The sequence below is a fragment of the Choristoneura fumiferana genome, chromosome 15, assembly GCF_025370935.1.
Source record: "Choristoneura fumiferana chromosome 15, NRCan_CFum_1, whole genome shotgun sequence".
Classification (NCBI taxonomy): domain Eukaryota; kingdom Metazoa; phylum Arthropoda; class Insecta; order Lepidoptera; family Tortricidae; genus Choristoneura; species Choristoneura fumiferana.
The window spans coordinates 9,307,213-9,332,179 of record NC_133486.1 but is presented as its reverse complement, the minus strand read 5'-3'; the positions used below and the strand labels follow the sequence as shown (position 1 = coordinate 9,332,179).

At 35.0% G+C, this 24,967-nt stretch overlaps 2 protein-coding genes across 3 annotated transcripts in view; one reads left to right on the top strand and one right to left on the bottom strand.

Annotated features, from left to right (window-relative positions):
• Window positions 1-243: 243 nt before the first annotated feature.
• On the bottom strand, window positions 244-2,242 carry LOC141435486 (uncharacterized). Its single transcript, XM_074098180.1, has 6 exons — window positions 2,056-2,242; window positions 1,812-1,834; window positions 1,474-1,562; window positions 1,110-1,198; window positions 557-680; window positions 244-469 (listed from the first exon to the last, which is right to left on the bottom strand). The coding sequence occupies exons 1-6, from the start codon at window positions 2,120-2,122 to the stop codon at window positions 325-327; spliced, it is 537 nt and encodes a 178-aa protein (XP_073954281.1). The 5' UTR covers window positions 2,123-2,242; the 3' UTR covers window positions 244-324.
• Window positions 2,243-5,053: 2,811 nt separating this feature from the next.
• LOC141435734 (uncharacterized) overlaps window positions 5,054-24,967 on the top strand; it is a 40,680-nt gene continuing 20,766 nt past the window's right edge. The window contains exons 1-4 of one of the 2 annotated variants that reach the window (XM_074098500.1): window positions 5,054-5,502; window positions 6,681-6,872; window positions 8,362-8,400; window positions 18,253-18,363. In XM_074098500.1, the coding sequence (XP_073954601.1) occupies window positions 6,761-6,872; window positions 8,362-8,400; window positions 18,253-18,363 (262 nt within the window). In that variant the 5' untranslated portion in view covers window positions 5,054-5,502; window positions 6,681-6,760. The remainder of the gene's footprint in view (window positions 5,503-6,680; window positions 6,873-8,361; window positions 8,401-18,252; window positions 18,364-24,967) is intronic. The other variant, XM_074098501.1, reaches the window with a different exon arrangement.

Sequence of the window (24,967 nt, the reverse complement as noted above, 5' to 3'; positions counted from 1 at the left end):
TTGCTCTCCAGTAGTATCGCCCAGGAGCTTTTGCATTTCTTTAATTAATGTATGTGCGCCGAGACCCCAAGGACCCAGGTTCTCAAAACCGATAGCAACGAAATTGTATGCTGAACCGAGAACTGGTATTTTGATAGTTTCCTGCTCTCGGCCGCTGCGCCAGCTTTTTTTTTTTTGTTGTACCCTGGCGGTGTGAAGGGGCTAGGGTATAGACGTCCGTTGCATGCCAAACTAAACTTAAACTTAACTCTGAAGTTTTTGTTCTTTTTTTTTCAATATGAAATTTGATTAAAAAACGATTTGATGACATTTAGGTGCCTTGGGTCATACAGTTGAAGTTGCTTGTCTCGCTGCTGTGCACGGCTCCAACTCATATTTTTTTTCATCTTTGAGTCTCTTTTTATTGGCAGAATGATGTTCTTTAAACTTTTTTGCTACGTCTTTTACACTTTTCCTTAGCTGGTAATCCCTGATAAATAAATAAAAAAATATATAATGTACTATGTTGGTTGTAATAAATATTTAATAACTTCGCAAATTATTTTAATTAACTTACGTGTATCTTATCCGACAGCAGTAAAAACATATAAAAAATAGACACATGCTTGCCCATGTAACGACTATTATACCCGACACCATTACTCCATGGAAAATTCTTTCTGTGCGTTTGCGATTTTTCTCTGTAAATGAATCTTTTATTAGGTATGTCAAAAAACTTTCTTTTTAAAAACTTAATAGGAAATACGGACGGCCGTTACTTCATACACACGGAATTTCCTGTTTTCTCCCTGGATAATTACATTACGATCTATCTCTGCCATGCTCAATTTTTTGCTTTTTTTTCTAAACTAGAAAATAAATTGCATATTTGAAAGCGGTTTAATTTTGGTAGAGTAAATAAGAGAAGAGGCCACAAAATTCTGTTTTGGTCAGTTTTTTGTTGGTATGATCAGTCCGGGTGACAGCCTTTCATGCTCTTTTCGGAGGGATTTGTGTGAGGCAACAACAATATTTTATTCAAATATATACATATATGTATATATTTCAAACGGCTCTCTGTCTGTATTTCCTCTTAAGTTGATTGGTGACATGAACTATGAAATAGGTACCTTGCGTTTTGTATTTTTCAGCTAAGGAGATCATCAGTGTTTTTAAATTTAACACACATTCTCCAGTGGTTACGTTAAAATGGTAAGGGCTGAAACAAGTTAAATACTTATTACCTATATTATTAAGTTAATTAGATTTGCAGTTATACCCGAGCAGAGAACAACGAGATAAATAGTTAACTACGCCTCTCCATTCTTACAGTCGAATAAAGTAGTAAAATAAATTAAATAATTATTTGGGTGCACAATTATTAATTTCCATTTATATCTATAGTTAGTTTAACTATCGTAACAATAACTAGGGCTGTATAAATTAATAGATCATCATAATGTCATAAATATAAAAAGTCTACACGCAACATACATGATCTTGTCGCAGCCACACTTTTCTGTGCAGGAAATTGTTTCGTTGAAATAACAATCCATTTCTCCGCACGTTTGTATAACCAACGCCTGAAATGAAAATAACAAGGATGCTTATCAGTGTTTACACAATCACGTGCATGGCAGGTGTCTTAGATAAAGTCTTAATTAATACATTTACAGTAAATTACAAAGCAGAAAACAGTAAAGTCTTCCCTTCCCCCCTCCTGGTGCAATTATTACCGCGTCAAGGGGTACTTTTTCTGTAGTTGCTATAAAAATGACTTATGTAATGAATTTAAAATACCTACTATCCTAAAAAAATTAGACATTACTTACACGCATTTTTTTTACTTCTGCAGCTGAAAATAATAAGTGCAAATTACTTGAAATAAAAAGTCTGTTATTTTTTCACTAAATGAAAATAAATATATATTTCAGAATGTAGTACCTAATTTAAATTTCAGGTAAGTAATGAAGTTTTCTATCCCAAGAGCAACAACGATGGTGATTAGTACTACTAGATTCATAAAATTACGCTGCTCAAGTATAAAGGCTGTAATAGTTCGTATACATTACTTACCTGCTTCATATTCCCAAAAACAAACATACAACAGTATACACAAACTTAACAATGACTTTTTACACATCGTTGATGTTTTTACAGCGTGACTTATTTTTGTTAAATAAGTATGACTCGATTTAACTTCCTTCTACAATGACTCCTGCGGAGTTGCGTCCTGAGAAGTTCATATTAACATTAACCAATTGAGCAGTAGTAACTCAAGACTAGTGTTGTATTTTAAGATATCGCTGTTACAAACAAACTTGTCTGTTGAACTGGCTCAGATTGCGAATTTTTGAATGCTATATTTTATGTATTTATGGGAACTAAAGAAAAACTCATAATTTCATAATAGCTCACACTAAGTAATATAAATTTGAATTGAATAATTCAAATTCGTGGGTCAATTCACGCTAATCGATCTAGTCCCAAATTAAACAAAGCTTGAATACTTTGTATAGATCAATTTACAATAAGCTCATACGAAAAGAAGGTAACTGTTAAAAAATTCCAAGCACATAATATTATTAATTGCCCTCTCATCAATGCTACTTTTATGTAATTAACTAGATGAAAACCCGGCTTCGCTCGGGTAAAATGTTAGACTCATAATAACATGTTTGAAAAACATTTTTTGCCAGTGTAAAGACTGTCGTACCAACTTATCGAAAAATCTGACGTATATTCCCAGCCTTAATATTATCATAAACGTACTTTCACAGCTAACGTACGTATCGGTATTTCTCTAGTAGATATTTCACCTAAATCTTACTTGCCCAAATAACTATGATATCTCTGTCTCATAATCAAAGAAATTAGACCTAAAGGGCCCCATATACGGAACGATTCGTCTGTACGATACGATCGATCTGATGAAAATCGACGAATCGTACCTTGTGCGGGACCCTTAAAAGGTCACAATGGAGAACGAAATGCAAACCTGTGACACCTGTGACACGTGATAACGTGACACTAACGCCACTTTGATGTGATGACTTTGACATGTTTACTTCGCAACGCCATTATATACTTAGTAATTTATTCAAGTTTATATTGAAAATACTCGATAATCCGAATTTTCCGCCTACAAGTTGTCGACTCGGATTGACTAATTTTTTACGCTCTTCAATTTGATGTGCATTTCGTTCGAGTCTACCGTACCCCTTGACGAAATTATTAATATAGATTACTTAGATAAGTACCAACTTCTTTATTAAAACAAAAGTGATTATAGGTATTCTCTTTGGAAAATGTGATTATCCCACTAATATTATAAATGCGAAAGTTTGTGTCTGTATGTTTGTTTGTTACCTCATCAAGTCTAAACCGCTGAACCGATTTAGATGAATTTCGGTATACAAATAGTTTGAGTTTCGGGGAAAGACAAAAGATAGTTCTTATCCCAGAAAATTGCAGTCCCCGCGGGGTAGCGATAAACGAATTCTACGCGAAAGGAGTCGCGGGCAATAGCTAATTAATAATAAATTCAAACGCCTGCTGAATATTTTATCGAGTTCGTGTTGCCCAACACTATCGCATAGCAAATCCCCTAGTTTGACCCCGTTAAAATTTATTCATTTTATAGATGCTATTATAATCTTTTATAAGTATTTTTTTTTAATCAAGATTTTTCGGTACTTCGTGAATTTAGATTTTAGGAATCAGTAATCGGTTAGGCGCCCAAATAATTAGTTTCGTAGGGATGCTTGACAGATTATAACGACTATTAGTGTTTTTTGTCTAACATTCAAGAATTAGAAAGATATTGCTAAAATAACCATAATCAAAGATCACTTTGTAAAATTGGACTGCATTTTGCAATAACATAACCATGATACTCTTATAAATTTTATTTTTAAACATTGCCCTTCTATTGTAATAATTTATTGTAAAACGGAACGTATTCACCTTTTGTCATGACTGTCATTTTATTTTTTAGGGCTAGCAACATTTATGAGTCATGGATCATTGATTGTTGAATGAAAGTTATTTTACGACAAATTATTGTATTTTTCACCTATGGTGAGTTTTGTGACACTTGAAAATTTTCCGAATTACGCATACTATGTTCGCAAAATATTTTTTTTAAATAATTTCTATTTTGAAGCAAAATAATCAAAAAAAAATAAAATTGTACTTTTTAAAAATATATACCAATATCTGTGTCCATTAAATAGACTCCATCGAATACGATAGATAAATATTTACATTGTTAAATGACGCAATGTGTAAAACGGAGCAGAGTAGTGACGTGACACAACATTATCGGCAATAGCCGCGGTTCATTATTCGATAACAGGGAACACTAAGATATTTTAATTTTTTAAACAGAACTTGCAAGATTTTGTAAACGCGGCTATTCGGAACGCGGCCGCAGTCATCTTGTAGTGGTCAAGTGCATGTCATTATCCAGTACGAGTGCGTCTGCCTTGTATACGAGTTGTTTCCGTTGCGTTTTCTTTGCATTGTATTTTGTTATTGTTCATTTCTGTTATTATTGTTTTTGACTTTTGTTACTGTTTCTCGTTAAGTTTATTGTTATTTTTTGGCAAAATTCTGAAACGGTCTAAAAAGACTGTTTTGAACTCCCAGAGTCGGAAATTTGTAATTCGTTTGAGGGATTATTTCGAGCGCGAACGAGAAAATAGTGGCCCGGTGAGCGGAAAACTGAAAAATATTTTTTTTTTAAATATAATGCAACTTCTCCAAAAATAGCCACTAATAACTTAGAAAAATCGATAGTTCACTCGATACATAGTACATCTCTATAACTATCAAACTCGAAATGTCACAGAACTCATCATAGGTGAAAAATATAAGTCCAAACGAAAATTAAATTTAGTTAAAAGAAGAATAAAAATAAATCATACAGATTTTTTAATTACATATTACTCAAAATTTAATCTTTTAATCAGTTTTAGCTCAGTCTCTTTCTATGTATTCAGGTAAAGTGAGATAGCGATGGGATTGTCTGTCGTGCCGGTCGTGTCGTGGCAGCATGGCAACGTAGTAGGTTTCGTTTCACTCACTCAATCAACTCAAAAAACCAGTTTATTTACCGACCATATCCGTGGCTTGTCGCTTGGTTTGCATACATACACAGTGCGCCGAGCTTTTTCGAAAGAATTTAATTCTGCCGTCCGCGTTTGTACAAAAATTGTTTTAAAGCGTTAATATTTACACCTTCGATTTGAAGTTAAGCAAAGTTTAATTCATGTACGTGTTCTGTTTTTCATTTTTAAATGTAGTGTTATAGGTGTGTCGCAGTCGCGGCTTAAAATTTTGAATCGTGAGTGAATGAATTTGTGTGCGCTCACGTGAAAATACAGGTGTTTAATTGCATGTGCAGTTCAAACGTGTAAAAAAGAGATGTTCATAGTTTACGGAATTTGTCCTCGGTCCAATTGTCTTGTATTACATACTTCAGTGATCTGCGTGTGACGAATTCTTTGCGGACTTGAAAACGTGAGTAAAAGTAACTACAATCAAATAACTGTACTTTATAGCACCATTCATTAAGGTTTCAACTGTTTTTGATACTGTTATGAATTCTAGTAAGATTATTATAAGAATCGAATGTATGTGATTTCCTAATAGGATATTTTGACATGTTATTATAACCAGTGTCAGTGTCTGGATGTTTTGATTATTGCCGTTCTTTTGTAAAACCGGTTTGCGCTGTGCTATATTTTTTACATAGTATTGATCTAAAGTCAAAATAAGATTTTTGTAAGTATGTTAAATGCATTGCTGCTATACTTACCATTACTACTTACTAAATCTTGGTTTTTAATTTCAACCAAGTAATTACTTGTTACAGCTTAAATAAAAGAAATGTATTAGTTCAATTTAATTTACAATACTTTGCAGAGGTCCACATCAATGACTAAAAACAATTATTTTGATGAACTAAAAGAATTTATTTGCTGACCCACGACTTTATCCCTTTATAAGGCAGAGACGATTTAGCAACCACATGCATTGATTTGGATATTCTACCTCATTCTTTTAGTAATAAGTTACAATATTCATTTCAATTATTGAAAATACTACTAGCTTTAAAAACATCCTTTGCTAGGTATGTATTCGCTAGCTGCTTTTGATTCTGTAAATGTTCCAATAAATGGGGCCTTATAAAGGGTTAAGGATGCAGTTCCTCCACCTCCACACTGTAAGAACACACACAAATCACACAAAGCCCTCTATCAGGAGACCCACTTGCTTGTTTGCCATCCAGTCGAATAAAAATATATATATATATATCACCACACCACACCAGACTACACTGACGCGTTTCGAACTCAAACAGAGCTCATCTTCAGAGCAACACAACTGCACACCATGCTACCAGATGTTTTATTTTGCTCACCCACTACCTTATGATATAACTAAAAACAATTACTTTTCTCTCCTGCAATCATAGCCATGTTTATAGTCTATGCAAAATATGTGTGTTCATGCAGCTCCTCCACCTCCATACTTCACCACCACCACACTACATGGACACGTTTCAAACTCAACCAGAGTTCATCCTCAGCAATACAACCCTTTGCTATGCTACCAGACGTTTGTTTAATTATTTCTCCTAGTACCTAGTTTTTCTAGACCTGACCCTCTTATCCATAAAAGTAACTTGTCCACAGATGTCCATTACTCCCCAAAGTCACACAGCAACAAGCCGTTCCTGATGTCCTGGGGCCCAGAGGCCGGCTGAGATGCAGCCATGGCGTGCGGCAAGGCTATGTATTCTATAGCCGTGGTCGTGTTTGGCTTCATATGTTTCGTTGTTAATGCCATAGCTGTTGGCATCCCAACCTGGGGATATTTTTACAGTTGTGAGTATTCTTGTATTTAATATGGAGTGCACTAGTTTTGCAGACATAAAACAAACTTCATGTACCAGTATATAAGTGGATGATACAGTCAATCTATCTTCTGTGTCCTAAACCATGATCTTTGAATTGTTAGTTCTCGTAATTTAATAGCAGTGAAAATGGTGGATTGTGCTAATTTGCGTAATAGGGCATATGCAAGCATTTTTTTATTAGTTCTAATATCTTTATTGTTTGATAAACCCAATTGTGGATGATTTTTTTATATATAAAAAATGTGATGGTATGGAAGTTTTAAATTGATAATTAGTGTTTTTTTAATAGTAATTAATTAGTGTTAGTATATTAATTTATTAGGGCTGGACGCATGAATTTATTAAAAAAAAGAAGTTAATTTTACAAAAAAAAATGCAGACTACACAGATACTCAGCATTTTTGCCTCATTTATTTTATTTTCCCGTTTTGTGTAATGGGTGATTAAAGAGAAAATGTTCAGACATGATCGGCCAGCAGAGTGTAGATATTTTTGACTGACAAAACTCAGTGATCAATAAAAATATGGCAATACTCTTGTACATCAACATTATACTGTGTCATCCACTTTTAAACTTTTTTTCTCACACATTCAGTATTTCTTGGAAAGGGACATGACTATGTTTTATGTCTGAGGCAAAAGCTAGTGTGCTTGTATTGTAAAACTCATTTGTGTTTTAATAATGCACTCGCAATTCAATAATTATGTTGTTGTATTGTATTAATTCTATTTTATCTTTATTCCGCCATATTTTGATTTTAAATGCATGTCACCCAAACTAGATAGTATCCAATTCCATCAACTAACATTAACTGATTTTGCACAATAGGGTAGTTATCTGGGAAAAAAAAGCTGTTTAGATTATTATTATTATTAGAAATTATTGGAAACATATTTTTCTCAAAAACGGCTGCACCGATTTTGATAAAACATGTCTAAGAACCATCACTAGAAAACCTACTTTGAAATAAGAAAAACCGCATTTAAATCGGTCCACCCGTTTATGAGCTACGGTGCCACAGACAGATACACAATACACATAGCGGTCAAACTTATAACACCCCTTTTTGCGTTGGGGGTTAAAAAGAAAAAGTATGTAAGTAAGTATTCCAATATTTTCTGATAATCTAACACATAAAATGTATTAATATCAATTCAAGAATAAATAATAAATAAAATTAAAGTCAAGTATTAGTCAAGTATATGATTATAGGTATACATATCATAATATGATTTTTTTAATTTAAACAGAAACATAAGTATACATCTAAGTTGTGTAAAATCGGTCAATCTTAGTTGGTGGAATCCATCATCACTGTATGAAAAGGCTAATTATCATTTTTAATAATATTGATAATGAACCCAATTAAAACTTGTCTTGTACATAGTCTAATGTATTTTTAATTTGATCACCACTTATTTTAGCTGCACAACTAGATTGACACTAATTCTTTCAGATGATTCTGGCCTAGCTCTCTCAGTGCAGACATATTCTTGTAAGTACTTCCCATTAATAGAATAGAAGCATGCAATAACAAGTTTTTATTTAATTTTAAATTAGTAGGTCCAAATACACACTAGATTTAAGATTCTAAGTAACAGTTTTTATAGTTTTAAAGAACGTTTAGGGGCTGTTTCACCATCCACTGATTAGTGTTAAGTGACGGTTAAATGTGATGCCATCTCTATTTGTTTTGTTCGAATAGACGGAGACGGCATCACATTTAACCGTCGGTTAACACTAATCAATGGATGGTGAAACAGCCCCTTAAAGTACAAAATACCTCATATTTAAAGGGTGAATTATAAAGGAAGCCTTAGAATTGAAGAACAACTGTTTCGAAATTGAGTCTCTGATACCGTAACGCGATCGCGTAACAGATGGACTATTGACGGTTTATTTTGTTTAATCAACTAAATGCCACTGACTTATATTTTAGTGCAAGTTACGCTCACCCTAGACCTTTAAAACAATCAATTTATCCTACTTGAAAACAAGTAACGAAATCGGAGGCTACCTAAGCTTCTAAGCTCATGCGTAGGTGAAATTGCTTGTCACCTTAACGTACTTTAAAAAAGTCGGTCAAATGGTTACGGTATGGGTTTTATAATAGCGTCGTCTGCATCAAAACCATATGCGTAAAATTCCAAGCTTAGGTCGCACCGCACTTCTGAAAATATGTAATGTCATCAACGTAAACATAGTTTGGGTTCAAGATTCCGATTCTCAGCGGATGTTAAGACCATTTTTCCTTCTAGATAACTCGGTTTTCTCGTCTACATAATCATGTTCGTTAAATCTTTGAGCCAGGTAAATTATCTACGTGAACTAAGTGAGTCGAAACACATTGTATTTAAATAAAAAGTCTTACCTGTCTATACCATACAACGGAAGTTTGTGCCCTCACCACAACGTGCACAAAGTGGGGCAAACCACGCTCCGGTATATATCTACTCGGTGTACTGTTACTTGCCTTTCTAGGCCCTAAGATGAGATTAAATGCGATTGCAATACTGAACTTCATTTGTCTTCGCAGTTTACAGACGATTGTTAGAAACCGCTGAGTTACAAGGCAAATTACTGCAAAATAACTTATACTTGTTGCTCCATTTGTAAACTTTATTAGATCGTATATTACAGTGGTTTTGCTTAGCAGTTGTGTTTCGGATTATTCTAAATAAGATTAGATGCAATGATAAGGTTAGAAGCAATTCATATACCTGTTATTTATTTACATTCATACAAGAACGCATTGAATAAGTAGGTACCTAAACCACGAAACCCCGCAGAAATTAATTCTTGCATCAGAGTTGCTTTTAATTAGCATTCATAGGAAGACTAGATGTGAATTCATTGGAATTACATAATAAACACATACCATACATAAACATCACGCCTGTATTCCCAAATGGGGTAGGCAGAGCACACTAAACGTTACCGCTTCGGAGCCACGTTTAGCAATTTTAGGTTTAAAGTTTGACAAAAAAAAGTACAATAGTGACAGGTTGCTAGTCTGTCGCCTACGGTATACCTTCACCTATATCCTTAGTCGCCTCTTACGACATCTACGGAAGAAATGGAGACGGTACCTATAATTCTGCAGTGCGATGGTGATAATTTTCCATCAGATGATCCACATGCTCGTTTGCCTCCCTCTCATTAAAAAAACATCAAAAAGTTTGTGTTCATATAAAAGTTTTATCTAGTTTTAGTTCTGAAAACTTTTTAACCCGTTACAATAAGAGCCTCAAAAGCAAACAAAACACTTGTACTCGAGAATCTCAAACGTAATTAACGCCGTTAGAACTTGCGTCATCCGCTAATCGGGCGTTTAATTAATTGAGTAATTACCAAAAAGCCAGTTATTACAATTATTGCAACATAATAAACTAACTCGATTAAAGCACCAGATAATTGTCCAACTGCACGATGCATTTTTAAACGTGCCACGCTCGCCCGGTCCCGCCAAACGGGTTATTGACCCAAGAACCTTTGTGACAAACTTGTGGGAGATGCTCCGGCGGCTTATGGCTGTTTTTCGACTGTTTATTTTATAGCTATGCAAATTGCGATGTTTCGTGAGCGAGAAATGCGACTTTGTAAATACACAATTGGGAAATTTAAAATGTATTTTGTTTTTATAAAACATTTTGTTGCTGTTTACCGTAACGATCGAGTAGTTAAGTGAAAAAAAATTGAGGCCTCGGCAATTCTAAGGAAGCTTATACTTTGGACGAATACCAATTGGTTCTAAAACTTGAAATTGTTTCTTCTGACGAACGCGGAATAAAGAGAAATCAATGGCCATTGTTAATTTGTGCATCAATGGCCTTACCTTCAACGTAATGACGTCTAAAACTCTTTCCAACAAACCTCTCTCGTACCTACAAGGAAACGATTATTATCTATCATGGTTCCATGCGACAGTTCTCTAACACCTACGCTAATAACAGTATCGTTTTTAATATGAGCTTCTTTATAATTGACCTGCTTTGCAGCAACTGTTTAATGATCATTAGAAGCTTTGACATTAAAACCTTGCTACATTAATTTTAGAGTTTAATCCTTACTAATATATTAATTGTGATAGAAATTCTGTCTGACTGTTACCTCTTCACGCTTAAACCGCTAAACCGATTACTAGATGAAATTAGATTATGAAGATAATTTGATACCCTGGGAGGGACATAGAATAGTTTATTTCCCGGGAAATTGCATGATTCCTGTGGGATGGCCATAAACTTATTCTTCGCAGACAAAGACGCAGGCAATAGCTAGTAACTTATGTGTTTGTAAGTTTTTTAAAAAATTAATTAATTTCTTCTTGATTCTCTTCGCTTATAATGAAAAGGTTAACTTTGTTTGTTTGTATATACGGATAACCGTGGGAGCAACTAAACGTTATTCTATAAATGGGCTAAATTTTTCCAACCTCCAAAACTACCGCTGGACGAAGAAGAAAGACAATTGTAATCAAAAGATGCTAAGAAAACTTAAAACTTACCATACCATATGATTCTAAGTAAGTATATACATATATAACAACTCATTAATTCCGTCGGGCATACGAAGCAAATATTTTTGCGTGGGCCGAACACGGGTTGAATATTATGGGATCCTAAGCATACATAAGATACTGAGGTATGCAATGAGGTACAATGTTCTGAAGTTGACTGAGCAAAATCAAAAAACAACGATGTGCGTATCAGACACGGCATACACGTGAATTGCTGTAGCATGGTATGTTAAATGTTCAATCTTAGGCGTTTAAGGGTAGGTTTGTCGTTGTATAGGATAAGATTTCGAAAGAGTTTGGCCGCGTGCCTGTTAGCTTTATGCATTGGCGTATCTAGGGTTATTTTTCAGGGGGTGCCTGGCCCCTGACATGCATGATTTTTGTGTGAAGATATCAGTATTATAGAATTTAGAATTGGTAGGCCAAACATCCTGGGGTGGGCACTGGACCATACTGGGGTGGGCCCCCTATATACGCCTATGGCTTTATGTCTATTATCCCACGATCAAAATTAGGTGTATGATTTCTTAAAATACAAGTAAAAGTTTAAAACTGTGAAACATGTAACCACCAAGTATAGATACATTTTACATCGATGTTCTTAACGCAAAGTAAATGAAGACCACGATGTAATTTTTGGGAATTCTCATGACAATTTAAAAACACCCTGGAGCGTTATTTCAATTGCCATTATTGATATAGATAATCATTATTGTGATGCAAAGTACTATTATATTCACTGTTACAAAGCTTGTCGATAGCGGTTCTGTGTTTTGGAACACAAAGTAAACAGCGAAGGTTTTCTTAAAATATAGAACCCTATAAACTGGATGGAGTTGGCTCCATATCGCGCCTGCGCATCTGCCTTCGTGTAACAAATCCACCTGGTAATGTTATCTGGCTGATCCAAAATTTTCTCTCACAGTTTTATAATAGACTAACTGTTGTTGATGTTTGCCAACGCGTATCGAGTTCCATCAATGGTCAACATGACAATGCCATTTTTTGTGACTGACAGGCATTGACCTCGCTTCGGGATGCCAGCGCGCGATATGAAGGTCCCAAGGAAAAGCCTTTTTTCTTACGGGCCTTTTTGTTCTACTATTAGACGGAGTATCTTCATTGTCCATGACATTGATGCTAAATGAAGTGTCAAGTCCGGCAATTTGTTACATTTTATTATGAAGCACGGTGTAATGCATTTTTGAACTACAGTTATTCCCATAGTTAATTATTTCGTTTTAAATGACATTTACCTTTAGTATGTTTTGTAATGTGTTGTGTGTACTAAATAAAATCAAAGGATACCAATCATGCAATAATATTCAACAAACAATATATTACATGGAAAAGGTAAAATATAGAGACAGTTTATACTTATAAAATAAACAACAGACGGTTCTATCCAGTTCTATCGCTCCGAAAATGATCGTTTCCAAACAACCGTTGGTTTGTAAAGAATGTTAAGAAGGAAAATAATAGATTTGTCTTGATTTAAATAAATTTTGAGGATTAACCAACTCATCAAATACTTTTTTTTTAAGTTTTCAATACTATTGCGAACCTATTGGAAGCATTAAACGATCAAATAGGTAATTAAAAATCTGGAGTATTGAAGTTTCTTGCGTGAGGGCATTACACCTAACGTAACTAGGCTATCGGTGCACGGAGTTGGCTGAAATCGTAAAAATTATCGCTGAACACTTTACGACGTATTGTTACTGTTTCTTCAATGAATCAACAGTTACACTGAAGGAGCCATGAAACGCAAACATTGTAAACCATTGTCTTTAAATAAGTTGCGTAATAAGACTTAATAAGTTTCAATTTCGTTGCATTCAATATTTTAAGTAAACTAACGGTGCCCCGTTATTTCACCCAGTGGAACCAGGTCAGACCCAACACGATTCCATCTGACAGATGCTTGATCGTCGTGTGCGCTACAGGCACTATTAAGCAAAGATTAAAGCATATTGCGACTATCAAAGGCGCATAACCTATAGAAAGCCATAGCGTTACGAACATTAATAGAAGAAACGGGGACATAGAAATGCTCACTGCCCTTTGTAGCGATGTCAGAGGTAGACCATTGATCTGAAATTCTAAAGTCATCAAAGAAACAGTTTTTAAATTAAAACCTTTCGTTCAACGATTGGAATTTAGATTACAAATGAAAGTTAAGTTACGCTGATAGTAAAAATTACTAGTCAATTTGGCAGAAGTGAGAGGCTAAATAACATCTGGGCGGTCACGAAGTAGTCGGTCATCATGAGGCTAATTGACTCATGACTTTACTGATCCCTTAGGATGCTTAGGTTAGGTCGTTAATGATGTGTAAATGTGACTATGAAAGGGCATTTTGACCTCACAACGGAAGTCGTGTGTCATTCTCATTCTACTGCAGTATATAGCTTGACTTACTAGTTTTTTAACTAATGCCATGTGTCCAAATTTAACTTCAGTTTTCCGTTATCAGTTATTCCTCTCGGCACACAAGATTATGTTAATAACTTGGCGATTAAAATAACATGACAAGATACTTCCTGCTCAAGGAAATAATTTAAATTTTGTTGATAAATGCAATTTTACTTCTATACAAACACACCAGAGAGTTTTGCGTTGAAATCCAGTAAGGTACGGAGATATAGAAACCAGTGGCGTAGTTATAGCAGGGGCTAAACGTTGCCGTGCACCGGGACCCTTGCGCTTAGAGCGCTTTCGGACCGTAAGCTGCAAAATATCGATAAATAAAGAAAACCTAGTAGTGCTATTAATCGCAAATAAGGCTTAGAAAGAGAAGACGGGGAGCAAAAATTACTAAGCCACTGGTAGAGAGGAAGACATAAGATAGTTTGAATTGTACCACAGCTGCATTAGCCGCTCTCTAACGCATATTTCAACTCACTTGTGGAATTTTGCGTGCTAATTTCTGTGCTCGTCTGTCAAAATCGAAGCGTGTAAACAATAGGTCGTGACTTCAAAATCCGCTCACACCGGATTTAAAGGTGATAAATGGTTCTACATGAGTTGAGCCTAGTTACACAATTAGCGAGCCATCCAATTCGCGATATAGTACAAATTAAATTTGGACGAGGATAGGAAGTCGTGCTGATCTTCTACAGTTCCCTCTTAAGGCCACTATACCTGACGTTTTTCAGTTACTACAGATATTATGTCAACGTTATACGTTTGATAACTCTTTTCATCTAAACAATGTTAAAAATTAATTATTAATAACAACGCCAAACGCTTATAATTTTCTCTCTGTGTACCTATTTTCTATATCGCTTACTATTTCTGCTGTACAATAAAGAGTCATTGTATTTTATTGTATTATTATTCTTAAAATCAAGTAAGTAAGTACTGATGTGTATTATAATTATATTTTACAATGTATACGGAGAAGCATGTATTACTTATACCGGGTGGATCCTGTAACAGGAGAAAAAAAAACCCACTTTGTAGAGGAGCTGAACGATTTCGTTATTATCTCGGATTATCACGACAAATGCTAATTGTTTCACGTAAAAACATTTTTTTAAGACTAATGCTTACCACAAGCATCCACATTCCACGTCCATGTATAACTACTAAATTTTATATGTAAATGATTAACTTTTTAACACTACACTACACACAAGTCGTCAATATAACACTATTGCTTAGGCATAAATCTTTAGTTAACCCACGACCTCATCGAAGAACCTTCGGTAAATGCCAGTTCTGATTTATCTTTCAACTTGGCCTATTCTGATGGTATCATGGTAAGTTTAATAGTAATAACCTAACCAACAAAAAGTTTGAAAACCCCCGACTTTTTCACTTCAAAGCTCAATATCTGAAAAACGGCTGATAAAACATGTTTAAGAACCATCGCTAGAAAACCTGCTTTCAATTTAAAAAACCACCCGTTTAAGAGCTACGGTGCCGCGGTGCCACAGACAGACAGACACACACACACATAGCGGTCAAACTTATAACACCCCTCTTTTTGCGTTGGGGGTTAATTACGATGCTTTTTGTTTATTATTGCGGATACGTGTTTGTATTATAGTTAGGTACATACAGCGTAGTTCCTATGCATTATATAATAGAGGTTTAAACATGTCATTACATCACAAACACACCTTTTTCTCTTTTACTTTTTGTACGTAGTATCTTTTGTCTGTTAAAAAACGAAATAATGGGTACGATCAACGCTAAATAACTCTATTTTTTATCCTATGAAGTTATTGCCGGAATCAAGAAGGGATGCGTTGAATGTTTAACAAAAATATTGCCTTATTTGCGTAAATCCTAAACTAACCTTGAATATTAGAGACAGGATTTCCCTCCGCTGATAAGGATGACGTTGTAATATAGCGTGGGTAATATCTATTCGTTATACCAAGTACGGTAAATCTCGCATATCTATTGAAAAAGGATGTGGAATAACAGTATCATATAAAAATAAAAATATGAGCTTAAATAACCGACACTAAAATTTTTAATGAAGTTAAAGAGAAACGAAAGAGAAGAGAAAGGTTCATCAACTATCAACCTATACAACGTTGTTTTGTTATTGAACATTTAATTTTATAGCCGAATTATTCTTCATTGTAGGTAGGACTGTGATGTTTAATTTAAATCTGATCCTGGCATACATTAAATCAGTATATTTTTACAAAGAAAAGATATCCACATTAAAGAGTTTAATGTTTGTGACTTTACGTAGACGACATGTTTATATTTGCTGTCGAACAAATTTGGCAGGCAAAGACTCCGTCGTTTGTATTCCACATCTCAACTCTTTCTATTCTTCTAACCCACCCTAATCTTCATCATCCTCTTTCTATTCTTCATACCATCGATAATGATATGATATGACAACACCTCCAAAAGTTCTATTCTCAAATCTGTGACATCATTCCGTCGGAATAGTAGTAAAGACTGCTTGTTTACCGCCCATTTGTGATAACTGAGATGGCGTAATATGGTAATTGGCAAGGTCGCTACTTACCGAAGATGTTTTATGGGTTAATTCAACTTCACGTAAACGGCAAACAAAGTAATATGTGTACCTAAGACTTGTCCATGCCAAGTTAACTTTGCCGTACTATTAGTATTAGTAGAGTAGCTAGTATAAATAAAGTATTTAATTTATACTGATAACCTGATAACTAACGTAATTCTATGGCCTGTTTAACATTTTAGACTTTGCTTGGGAGGATTGTTTTAAGCTCTTACCTAAGTTTTTTTTACAGTTGAAAAAAGATTGAAAACTATACTGAGCGGCCAAAAATCTGGCACTAAAAATGTATGCTGTTATAGGTAATTTTGTATGGAGAGTGGGCCAAATTTTGTGCCGCTCAGTATATTATAGTTAAGTATAGAGATATATACTTGTAATTAATTACATAAGAAAGGTTTCAGCAGTGGGTCCACGTGATACCTATAGCTCAGGCTTTTTCATTCTGAGTGAAGGCCTCTGCATGGCAAACCTTTACACATAAAGACTGGAAATGTCGATTTTTGAAAGAAAGAAAGAAAGAAAGGTTTATTTTGGTTCCATAAGTACCACCTAAAACTAAGACTAAAACTAGCAGTAAAACTATGTTACTTGGTGACACGGCAGGATACCAAAAAGTTTGATACGTTCAACAAAGGGTAAATTATAAAAAATAAGGTCTAGAATAAATCTATAGTCTATTTGCCGAGAGTATGTACAGCGAAAAGATTAGTGATGATAAATAAAGTTTAGGAACCTAAACTTTCTTTTACATGTATGCCAGGTATTTGGGGTAAGTATTTGGTAGTAAAAAGTAGCTAGTTTACGAACGTACTGATGTACTTTTGGGTCAATCAGCTTTTTATTTTTTGTAATTGTGTCCTATTGTCTAGAGACAACAGTGACGGAGTTTCTTAAAAAAACATGCTACTACATAATATGCTTAGGAGATAGTCCGTAAAATAATGGGCTTGTAACTGCGACAAAAGTGTACGCTTGACGAATTTTAACCACAGAAATCATAATCGTAGTAGTTTTAATGAGTTGTCCAAGGTACGTAACCGCATAGCAACGAGGTACAATAAAAAAGTTGATCGATCCTTTTAATAAATTTTAACCGACTTCAAAACCTCTCCTGTACCTACTTATGTTTTTCTTACAGTCACGGTTAAAGACATCTTTACACTTAAGTACCTTTACCAAGGTAAAGGATTCACTGATTGCCTTCTGACAATTTTATATAAAAGTTCAAACACTAAGTGACAGCGACAAGGTAGTAAAGTATAAACATGTCTATGACTGTACATTTATATAACTAAGTTTTATTTTAAGTATCATCAATTCAACTTGTCGGTACGTACTATTTAGTCTGTTGTAGCTCAATAAGTACGGGAAATGTATGATGCAAGTTGCGATGCTGCCTGGCCCTAAACGTACCCGAACTAAGTGCAAAATTCGAATGCTGCCTTGGTCACGCTTTTAACGAAATCATAACCCGAATAGCCCAAAATCCTTTTAATAAATTTTAACCGACTTTCTGTGTCTTATGTTTTTCCATCTTTACACTTAAGTAGCTTTACCAAGGTAAAGATTCACTGATTCAGTTCAAACACTAAGTTAAAGTATTATGACTGTACATTTATACGATATTTAAGTATCATCAATTATACGATATGTATGATATAAGTGCAAAATTCGAACTTCGTGTCTTGCCTTCCCGCTGTCACGCTTATATTATTTAATACGATACGACCTTCGATTATCTAATTTCCTAGTAGCCCGCCTTGATATCGACATATTTTGAATCTTTCATTGTATTTCACTTTCTTTTTTTTTGTTCTCAGTTGAAAATCCGAACTTCGACCAAGGCTATTTCGGGCCATGGCGTATTTGCAAGAGACTGCTCTACAACAGAGAGAAATGTGGCGCCGACGTCTCCAAGTTCAGACCTTCGAGTGAGTACTCTTTTATTTAAGGCTAATAATATTTATTCGAATGTCTTGTGATAAAACATAAAACGTAACGTACTTGTTCTGATCGGAACTTAGTTAAGAAAAGGTGTTTAAAACTATTTCGAAAAAATACTTTTACTTACAAATATTTTTGTACTTTACAGTGGTTCAGCGCAATATTTAACTTTAGTATTTCCATTAAACCTTCGTGATGCAGCCTGCCATAATTTTTGTCATAAAACTTGATAATAAATTCAGAAAACGTGGGCGGTTTGATAATATTTTTTGGAAAGAATACCTCTATAAAATGTTTTTCCAAGTCTGAGCTTTCAAATACCAGTTTCTCACAACGCAAAATCGTTAAAACTCAATACGAGTTAAAATCAAACAATGCAGATGAAAGGAAGAACATCACAAGCATCGGAACATTATTATTATAAAACACCATAGGTATTAACTATGTCCACCCTTGAACTATTCTTGATATAACATCAACGGCACGTATAGCATCAGACGCTATATTAAGATGCTTTGGCGTAGGTACATCTCAAATGTTTATTTGAACTTGTGTTACTAGAAATCTAAAATGAATTGTAGAAATTTCTACTTGATATATTTTAGCTTTATATTAAATCTAGCAGCAAATCGTAGTAATTTTTTTTATTGAATTTTCTTTCGTATCCTATAAAAAAAAACCTGTTTTATCTGTTCTAGGTTTCTAAGTAAATTATTTAATAATAATAACAATAATTTAATTTATTTCAGACAGAGTCCATATTGTGCGATATCACTGCGTTTAGTAATGTGGAAATTGCTTCCTCCCCTTACAATTTTAATCACGAACCATTATAAGCACACATGATTCACCATATTTAAAGATTTGGTAAGGACAGAGATTTGTCATGTTCCTATAGTGGCATACTCTGCTTAAGACGACTATATTAATTTATTAAACTGACCAGCGATTGAACTCTTTCGCACTAAGAGCCCGATTGTATAACAAACAAATGGTAAATTGTATTTGCGATTTTATATTGAATTAAACTCACAGCTTATAAACATACGTTTTTATGGAATTGAGCCCTGATGGTAAATGCAGATGAGGCCAACGCTGTTCACTGGTTCAATAACAGTCTACTCATTTTGGCCTGGAATAACTTTAAATTGAATTTATCTAGTTAAGCAAACGATAGAAGTGAACTTTATTCCATCCAATCCTATTAAGAATCCCAAGAAGCTCTTTTACGTTGTAAATAAACAAAATTTCGTGTAATAAAAAATACAATCCGCTGCGGAAACTCAAGCGTATCCTAAATACCAACAATGTCGTGTTTTAGTATAATGAGCTCCCATCTGTCATGCCTCGGTAACGTAAATCTACTTTTGACTAAACGGTAACAACTGACCTATATTAGTAGACAACGCCCCGTACACTTTCCTTTGTTGTTGTTAAGGCACCCATTTCTCTTGTACCCATCTCTTTCACCTATTAATTAAATTGTATTCCTTTTTTCACTAAAATTATCTACGTACATTTACATACTTTTTCATAGCGTTGTAAATTAGTAGCACGCTGATCAAATATTCATAAGTGTGTAAATCATTTGTAATTCAATAACGCTTCAATAGAATAGGTACGTTTCTGTCTGAAACATGGCAAGGACAGCGTATAGAAAACTATTGGAAACATTATTGACGGTCTGCTAGGAAATATCATTGATGTGTTTGGGAGGAACGTAATAAACTGTGGTAATGATTTGAAAAAATAATGCTGGTTTACTTATGAAAGCTTTTTGCTTCATTCAATACTTACATATTTAGAATTTCATCGTGCTTTTTAAACGCTTGCATTACTTAAAATATTATTGATATGTCAAATATAAATAAGTACACTATTACCTTATTAGGGTTTTCCTTTTTAAGTATGGTGAAATAAATCGTGGTTTTAACTTCTTTCGTATACCTACAAACCCTTAACTCGGGGGTCGTTGTATTGTAACCTATATTTGCCACGCAGGGGTGTCCCGTGTCGGTTGTCGAGGAATCGATTAAAGAAACGGGAAAGGCAACTGCATTAGCATATCGCTGTAGTTTCTTTAATATCGATCCCGGAGCATATACTGTTTCACTTTTCTTTCCCTATAGAAGTACATTAGCGCAGAACGAATTGGGTTTCTGAACACATAATTATTATACGTATAAATAATTGAAAATGAAAGGGCGATTGTTAAACAGATTCAATACAACGATTCATTAATATGAAACTTCGAGTCTTGAGCATAACTGTAATAGAAATACCGCTATGGCTTTTTTTAGAAGTGAAATAACAATGAAATTCACTTACGATCATTTTAACTTTATGTAAGTTCTTGGTAAGAATGTGTACAGAACTCTCAGACTGCGTGTATCTAATTATTTTTTGTAGGTAGAGTTATTCTTACCAAGCTGCCTTAAAGTTTTAAACATTTACTACTTACGACTATTTATTTTTCAACATATTAGTCATTCAACTATGCCAAGTATTCTGGTACTATTTGTGTGAATAGCTGTTCAAATATGAAATATATCGCGCAATATTTCAGTGAGCAATTGGGTAACCTGCGTATTTTATACGCGCATTGCCCAAATAAACTTAACTAATTGGATTGTCTTTATGTTTAATCTATAAACCGCACCTAGTTGTCTACCAAATCCCATCAACTTAATTTATTATGTTAAAGGACGGCAGCACCCAATGCAACATAACTATTCACATTCAGCCATTATCGGCGCTAATTCGGCATTAGAAATTTTAAAGTTGAACACGAAAAAAGTAGTTTTATATGAAGATTATATTTTACCTTATTATAGGTATAATGTTAGTTTTTTTTTACTTTTTGTCTGAATCTGATTTTTTAGAAGAGTATTCTCATTGGACACTGTTTTCTAGGGTTAGCCAATACCATACTGCACCATAATGAACCCAATACAAAGTTCCTGTATGGCTACTGTGGATGATATATTAGTATATATAGCAAAATACAGGCATAGATACAAAAATAAATTCAATAATGAAGAACGCGATCTGAATTTCATTCTAAGAATAAAATTGGCTATGAGTCCACTTCTACTAGCTTTCTAAGGAATTTTGTCCCAACTTTAGGTACTGCCTGGATTGCTACCACCATCTTTCTCGCTAATCCTGCCGTGAAACAGCAGTGCTTGCACTGTTGTGTTTCGGCGTGGAGAGTAAGACAGCCGGTGAAATTACTGGCACGTGAGGTAAGCCATCTTTGGCCTCTAGGTTGGCAACGCGTCTGCAATACCCCTGGTGTTGCAGATGTTTATGGGCGGTGGTGATCTCTTACCATCAGGAGACCCACTTGCTCGTTTGCCATCCAGTCGAATAAAAAAAACTTATAAAGACTTGAAATGCAGTTTATTGTAGAGATCAGGTGAGAGGTTTATGAATTATGAACTATCACTGTGAAATTAATCGTGGAGAAAGTGATAGATAGTAACAAATAACCCATATTTTGGCAAAACCTAACCTTCACTAAGTCAAACAAATATGGCACACACGAACTACAAGTAATATCGCTTTCATTAACACACCTATTTATTTGCATGTTTAATCAACAAGTTAGGCTATTTCGGAACATGACCCCGCACGCCTGATGTTTCATACTTTTCATTAGCACCTGACATATCTGACGTGCATGTCCACGACACGTCACGACAGAACCTTAGTATCGTTTGTTAAATTAGCAAGTTAAGGGAAAGTTTAGTTTCGCGTTTGTTTTTAGTTTCACAAAACTCCATATGTCGCTATGCAGTTGAGCAAACTGATTCATGTACCAGGGTGGAACCTTTTTAATAATCAATTTCATTATGATTTCCTCGATAAAAGTATGGGATGTCAATATGAAATTAGTAGCACAAAGGTTGCACCCTGGTACATGATTCAGTTTGGTCGACTGTACATACTAAGGCTCAATCGGTGTCATCAAGATTTCAACTCAAAGAAAACAAAGATTTCGTAGAACGGCCGGCATTCGATATTCCCAAGATGATGATGATCGAGATATTCCACATAATGTTGTGATTGCGATAAAAAATTGCTTGGTTGGATAGCTGGCACTGAGAATTTATTTACCACACTGTTCTTTACATTTTTCGTTTTTATTCGTTGGGGATCTTGAATTATTAGAAATAGAATCTTCTGCGGAATCAGATATTCGGCATACTTCTTTCAATTACTTCGTCAGTCGTCGCTTAGACATATATAATAGTCATCACTGGAAAAGCATAACATGGGAGGGGCCCGACTGCATAACAAAATAAGAGTAAAACGTTGTAAAATAAGTGTAAATAGTATCAGCGAATTTGTATTGAAATTCACTGTTACTATTCATTAGCATGTACTTTATGCAATTGGGCCCTGCTATATTTACTTACTGTACTCCGTACTATCCATTCCATCCATCATTTAGTGCCATCAGTAAATACAGGTTGCATGGCCATATGCCATATTTGTCGCGCTACGATGTCGAGAAGCATTATGTCATGCTTAATATTGGACTTAACGAGCGATACTATCTCAAAGACGTTTATATGACTGTCGAGAATGCAGTCATTATATGACATTGACACAAGAAGACGAATCTAACGGGGAATCACTCTCTAAATAACTTCCTGCTACCTCACACTCACACTAAAGTAAGATTTACAAACATGGTTTGCTTTGAGTTCTAAGCATAGCTATTTACCTGGAACCATCAACAAAACAGAAAGAACTCAGTACTGATTGGTGTCCGATCGAACATACGGTTTCAGTTTCAGCGATTTTTGGCGTTAAATTGTAGCTTAGTTCTAAATTCGGTTTCGGCACTTTCTAGGCCTGCCGAAACTAGGACCGAAACCAAAACTGGATTCGCAGGTGTGGCATTCGGGGGCAATCGGAGGAGTCGTGTTGAGGCACAGGCGCCCACACACCTGGAAAATTTTCGTGGCTACGATGTTATTCCACATCAAATAAATTACATAAGATACTTCATCATCATTATATCAGCCGTAGCCTACGGCCCGTAGGACATCCACTGTTGGACATAGGCCTCCCCCATATACTCATATACTCTACATATAGTTACCTCGGTTGGAAGCGGCCTGCATCCACCGTGAAACCGCAGCTTTAACCAGGTCATCCGGCCATCTCATTGGTGGATATAACGAAGATATTTTACATTTTCCAACTATCAATTTAATTTTAAAAAGCTAAAGTTTCGAGTCCTTTGTAGTTTCTATGAAGCTACCGTTACGAAAAGACCCCAAAAGGGCGCCAAATGTGGGAAACAAATGTTAGAATATTAAAACTATCCCTTAACAACTTTTAGGCTAGTCTCATTACGAAATAGCGCGGGCAGTTTTCCTTCCACCTTCGCCGCTGACAGTCTAACATGTTAAGCAATTAGTGGCCGGCTTATCTAAATGTTTCTCCAAGAATGCGATTGTTTGTGAACTCGGGACGTGGAAGTTTTGACGCGATCGCATTTTGTTTATCGGTTGGACGAGTTTCCACGGCACTGGCTTGTGAGGTTCGTGTGAGACTGTTTCAATATCGGCAATGGCTAATACGGCTGAATAGGTTTACTGCAGGCTTGTATTATTTGAAATATTGCTTCTGCAATGATTATACAGGATATCCCGCGGCTATGCGGCATGGACGGAAAGTATTTTAATTATTGTAGATGAAAATTTTACTGAATGAAAGAAGACTTCATTTCGATTTTAAAAACAATTTATACTTCGTGGAACGCCCGGCCTTTTAGGTGTCGCAATCGCAAGTGCAATCTCTGTAGTCTTAGGGGTGTATGGGTGGTAGATTTTACCATCAGGATACCTGCTTGCTCATTTTGTCCCTGGTAAAAAAAAAACTTACAAGAAAATCTGATTTACCAGACAACATTGTAGTTTGTGCTCAAAGCTGACTCTAGCTTGATGCTTAGATTAGACAAGCTAAGAACGTAAGAAAGTACCATATCTTAAAATAACAATCACAGAAAGAAGCATCTTAATTCAAACAATCCTTTTACCACGTCTGTTAATAACGAACGTGTTATTTGAAAGTGCGACAATGTCGAGAGTCGTATGGGATCTCTCGCACGTGCCACTTTACACAATAATAGCACATTATTCAGTTATCCAAGAACATGAAGTGATTAGGGGCGTTTTCGTATCACGGGAAGTAATATGTTAATATTAATTTGAATCAACATCATCGTCAACACTTTATGGTTATAGGCGTTCAGTTAAATGTTGAACGGCTTTTCTAGAGAATGCTGCCGTCGATTTAATATTTAGTTACTAATATGACTGCATATTTTGATTTAATAACTGTTCCATATTTATTGCCAACAATTTTACGCAGCAAAATATACTTTCCCGCTTAAAATAAATTTAGTCTTCTTTCCTTGTCTGCCCGCATTGCATCTCTGATAGGCGATTTGTTTCCTTCAAATCAATTGTATTTTCTAAAACTTGTTAAGTTTCACAGACACAGCTCAAACTACTTCAGCTAAAAGCTTGAAATTTAGCAGAGTTTTTCAGTTTTACTGCTCATAATTAATTA